This window comes from Acanthisitta chloris, unplaced genomic scaffold, assembly GCF_000695815.1.
Source record: "Acanthisitta chloris isolate BGI_N310 unplaced genomic scaffold, ASM69581v1 scaffold2777, whole genome shotgun sequence".
Classification (NCBI taxonomy): Eukaryota; Metazoa; Chordata; class Aves; order Passeriformes; family Acanthisittidae; genus Acanthisitta; species Acanthisitta chloris.
Window position 1 is genome coordinate 9,854 of NW_008683029.1, and position 4,501 is coordinate 14,354.

At 46.7% G+C, this 4,501-nt stretch overlaps 1 protein-coding gene across 1 annotated transcript in view; it reads right to left on the reverse strand.

Annotated features, from left to right (window-relative positions):
• Positions 1-365: 365 nt before the first annotated feature.
• Positions 366-4,501, reverse strand: part of MOGAT2 (monoacylglycerol O-acyltransferase 2) — a 22,338-nt gene continuing 18,202 nt past the window's right edge. The window contains exons 4-6 of the mRNA XM_009078740.1: positions 2,880-3,054; positions 2,540-2,739; positions 366-520 (exon numbers count right to left, since the gene is read on the reverse strand). Of these exons, the coding sequence (XP_009076988.1) occupies positions 366-520; positions 2,540-2,739; positions 2,880-3,054 (530 nt within the window). The remainder of the gene's footprint in view (positions 521-2,539; positions 2,740-2,879; positions 3,055-4,501) is intronic.

The window sequence follows — 4,501 nt, forward strand, 5'->3', positions numbered from 1 at the left end:
ATTCAGCAGAAATTATGGTTCATTCTCCCATTTTGGAATTAAAATAGTGCAAAGGGAACATTCAGTAATTCAGATCTGCCTGGAAATATCTGGAAAAACTCATCCAAGCCAGACTGAAAGTGTGAGGTTTGTGCTGGGGAGGTTTAATAGTGATGGCCACAGATGGGATTTTCTTCTTCTTTATGTCTTTTATATGTCCTACATGGAGAAAAAAATGAAAGCTCTGGCTCTGTACCCATGCTGGGAAAATCAAGTCCTCCTCTCTAAACTGTACAAACCATATGTTAACTGTGACTATGATGAGGCTGTGAAGTAGTTCCAGAGAAAGGGAAGTCTTGGAGCTTGATCTCCATCGTTTCACCTTGCTATATAAATTCCAGGTGTGCATCTTCTGGGATGTTATAATTAGCTTTGTGCTCCTCAAAGAGCTTGGACAATGCATTGAGGTATTTCTGGTGGACTTCGTCAACTTCTTCATCAGAGGGTTTGAACTTCTTCTGCACTGGAATTGGCTTTCCAACTGGAAAAGAAGCATAGGCATTAGGAGGAGTCAGTGGCTGTTCCCTCTAACAATCTGCACATCCTAGCACAGAGCTGGGGTCTACTTCCCCAAGGATATGGTGGACAGATAAGACCAGTCATGTCCTGCAGTTTGAGAGGTAGCACAGCCAAGGAGGTGAGGAGATCACTGGTCAAGCTGCTGGTCTCCAAATTCACACCTATCCTTGCCTCAGTTTCCCTGTCTGCAGAGCTGGTTAATCCCAAAGACCCTTTGGGTAGTTTTGTGAAGTAATAAGTGTTGTATCCCAGTGCAGGCCCTAGAGCTGCTTCTCACATCTCTGATATGCTGCAGATAAAGACAAGATAATATTTGGGTTGGGCTTTCCAAGCTGTTCCCACATGGCCTTGGGAAACTGCATTGCAAACAGGGAAAGTGAGGCACAGGGGAGCCCAAGGCTATGTAAATACAGTTGCAATTGAGGAGTTTCCACTTTGCTCAGATTAAAGCTTCTGTGAAAGATTTTTATTAGGAACCAAGTACCCACTTATCTTTAGAAAATCACATTTTATTCAAGGAAAAATCTATTTATTTTGATTCCTAGCAGTAGAAGAGGGACCTTCCTGTTTCCCAGAGCCACCAGGAGCAGGACTAGGTGCCTGCAGGGGACAAGGCAGTCCATGAAGTACCTGACACTGTGTTTGTCAAGTTTGTCAAGTGTTTCAACATTCTGAAACACTATTCCTCATCCAGCTAATGAAGAGCCCTTGTGATACTACACAGCTCATAAAACCATTGAGACAATCCAAACAGGTTGTAATACAATTAGAAGTAATTGTTGATTGTCAAACTTAATCAGTGGATGAGCTCTGATCTATCCAAATAGTGTCTTTAATTAGATTAATTCACAGAGCATCAGCCACGTTGTGGGTCAAGCATGGAGTTGTTGAAACCAGGCAAAACTTTTTCAAAACCAAAGATTATCTGAAAATTTGGTCTCCCATGGGCATGGTTTTTGGTCAAAATGGCTCCTCTTGTTCACATGCAAGGAGGTTTGAGTTTGCAGATGTGTCTGCACAGGACACTAGGCAAACCTGCAAACTGCTTAGGTGTTCACAGAACTACAGACTGGTTTGGGTTGGAAGGACGTTAAAGATGATCTCATTCCAACCCTCTGCTAAGGTTGCTCCAAGCCCCATCCAACCTGGCCTTGAACAATTCCAGGGATGGGGTAGCCACAGCTTCTCTGAGCCACTTGTGTCAATGCCTCACCACCCTCACAGTGAACAATTTTCTCCTAATATCTAATCTAAATCCACCTTCATACCACTCCAGACTGTTGTCCAAAGTCCCTCTCCAGCTCTCTCAGAGTCCCTTCAGGCACTGGATGGAGCTCTAAGGTCTCCCTGGCGCCTTCTCTTCTCCAGGCTGAACACTCCCCTGTCTCCCAGCCTGGCTCCAGAGCAGACGTACCCTCAGAGCATCTCCGTGCCCTCCTCTGGACTTGCTCCAGCAGCTTCACATCCTTCTGCTGTGGTGCTCCAGAGCTGGAGGCAGCACTGCAGATAGGTCCACCCGAGCAGAGCAGAGGGGCAGAATCCCCTCCCTTAACTTGCTGATCATACTCGTGTTTGTAAAACTGGTTTGGAAGACATTTAACCCAGGGCTATTGCAGTGGCTTGTGTCACCAGCTTGCACTGGTGTTGGGGTTTTCTGCACCTCACAGGGGTGATGGGGTGGCCATATTTGCTCTGGGGCTTTCCCAGCACTGCCCAGATGACCTGGAATCTGTCATAAGATCAAGCCAGAGTGCCAAACCGGTGTGACACATGAGCAGTTGGGGATGCTAGTTTGCCAACACATTTCTAGCCCACCACTGCTCATGCCCTCTGACATGATGCTTCAGCCATGCCAGCCATGGCTTAAGATGTTTCAGGATGCATCCTGGACAGGATGACATAACAGGGACTGTCCCTGGTCCCCAGTTTGGCCAGTCTGAGGGTGACCAGCATCATGCCAGATTTCTGTGGATTGACTCACCCACGGTGCAGATGGGCCGCCGGTAGGGTACGAGTCCGAAGCTGTACTGGAAGATGCCCCGTGCATGGAAGAGGGGAAGGGAGATGCCCATGATCTGCTGGAGCCGGTGCTGGATCCACCTCAGGCAGGAGCCCTTCGGGTTCCTCACCTGATCAAAGAGGTCATTCTCTCCAAAGGAAAAGGCAGGGATCAATGGGGTGCTGCAGGGAGTCAAACCCAACATGGGGGTATGAAGATCAGCAAAGCCCATCCCAAAATACCTTCCTTTCCCAAATAGAAATACCTCCTTAACCAGCCACATTCCACCCCAAGCTCCCCTGGACCCCATGCCCTGCATCACCCATGCTGGATGGCCACACGCACGAATCCCTTCCTGTTCTTCAGCAGCAAAGTATAGGATCCTGGATGGGCATCCAGTGCCTCCTGTGCCCCACCAACGATGATGGCCAGCAAGTTGCCACCCTCAGGCTTCCTCAGCACGTAGGATGCACTCTCCTTGTCAGAGGAGACAAGGCCTGAGGGGCAAAGAGGAATTAAAAATGAGCATCTGTAAAATCCACCCAACTGTGGTTTGCTTTTGATCTCTTTTCCCTATTATCCATCTCTGGAAGGTGTTTTCCTACACTTTGGCAACCTCAGCCAGCTCCCCCAAAAAGTGGAATCACCACTCCTGGCATTTTTTCAGAGGGGCAGAGAGGAATGAAAAATGAGCATCTGTAAAACCCACCCATGTGTTTTCCTCTGGATCTCTTATCCCCTTTATCCATCTCTGGAGGGATGTTAGACACTCTCTTTTCGGAGTTTTCCTTCTCTTTGGCAACCTCAGCCCAACTCCACTAAAAGGTGCTGGAATAGTTGCCCAGGGAGGGGGTGGAGTCACCATCCCTGGAGGTGTTCAAGAGGTGTCTGTATCTGGTGCTGGGTGATAAGGTTTAGGGGGTGCAGTGGCAGTGCTGGTGGGTGGTTGGACTTGATGATTTTAAAGGTCTCTTCCAGCCTTGATGATTCCATGATTCTATGACAACTATATTCTATGATGATTCTATGATTCTTGCACAGCTCTGCAGGGTGAATACATAATTAGCCCTTTGCTGTCTGGCTCAGAAGTGAGAAATGAAGGGGAAAAAATAGGGAAAAAAGTAAACTGAGAACTAGTTGCACTTTAGCCCCAGGGAAAATCTGTTTGGTTTGTTGTCAAGTGAAACCATGTCCAATCTTGAATCATTCCAAAGTCAGGGAAACATTTGCTTTAGGTCAAAACACATACGGGTTTTAGTGGATGCTGCTAATTTCAAGTGGAATTTCATGCAGGATTTGGTCCCTTGATGTTGTTTAGTTAGTAGTCTTTAATTTAGAAATGACAAAGCAACATGGTTTTGATTATTAAATAAAAAATCCTTGTTTCAGGGCCTGAAATAATTTGCAAATTCAAACCTCCTTGACAAATGGGTTCAATCAACCTGAAAATGAGCTGTGCAACTCCCACATTACAGTGATTAAACCTTCCTTCTCCTGGCTCATAACTCGCTCAGATCTCACTGTTTTGATCCCTCACTCTCCATGTAAATATTTTTCCAGCAGCAGGAGCCAGAGTTGATGTGGAAAACAGGGTGATGGGTGCCCTGGGGTACATCAGATGGAATTGGATGCCTGTGTTCAGCCTATTGAACCTTGCCCACATTCAACTGGAGAAATGGCCATTCCCAACCCTACTGGTGTAGGATGGAGGTCCTCCTGCCAGTCTCCAAAAATCTCTCAAAACTCCCTTCCCCATTTAATTTTTACCTACTCCTTTTCCCATTCCTTTTTGCTACATCTTCCTCTCCTTCCACATCATTTTGCAGCAGCATGAGCTGCTATTTTCATCCTCTCTTTGGTTGCTGCTTCCCTGCAAGCACCAGATGCTTCAGAAAGAGATTTTTTTCTCCTTCTCTCAGTAGCAACCACAGTTTCAAGCCTAAA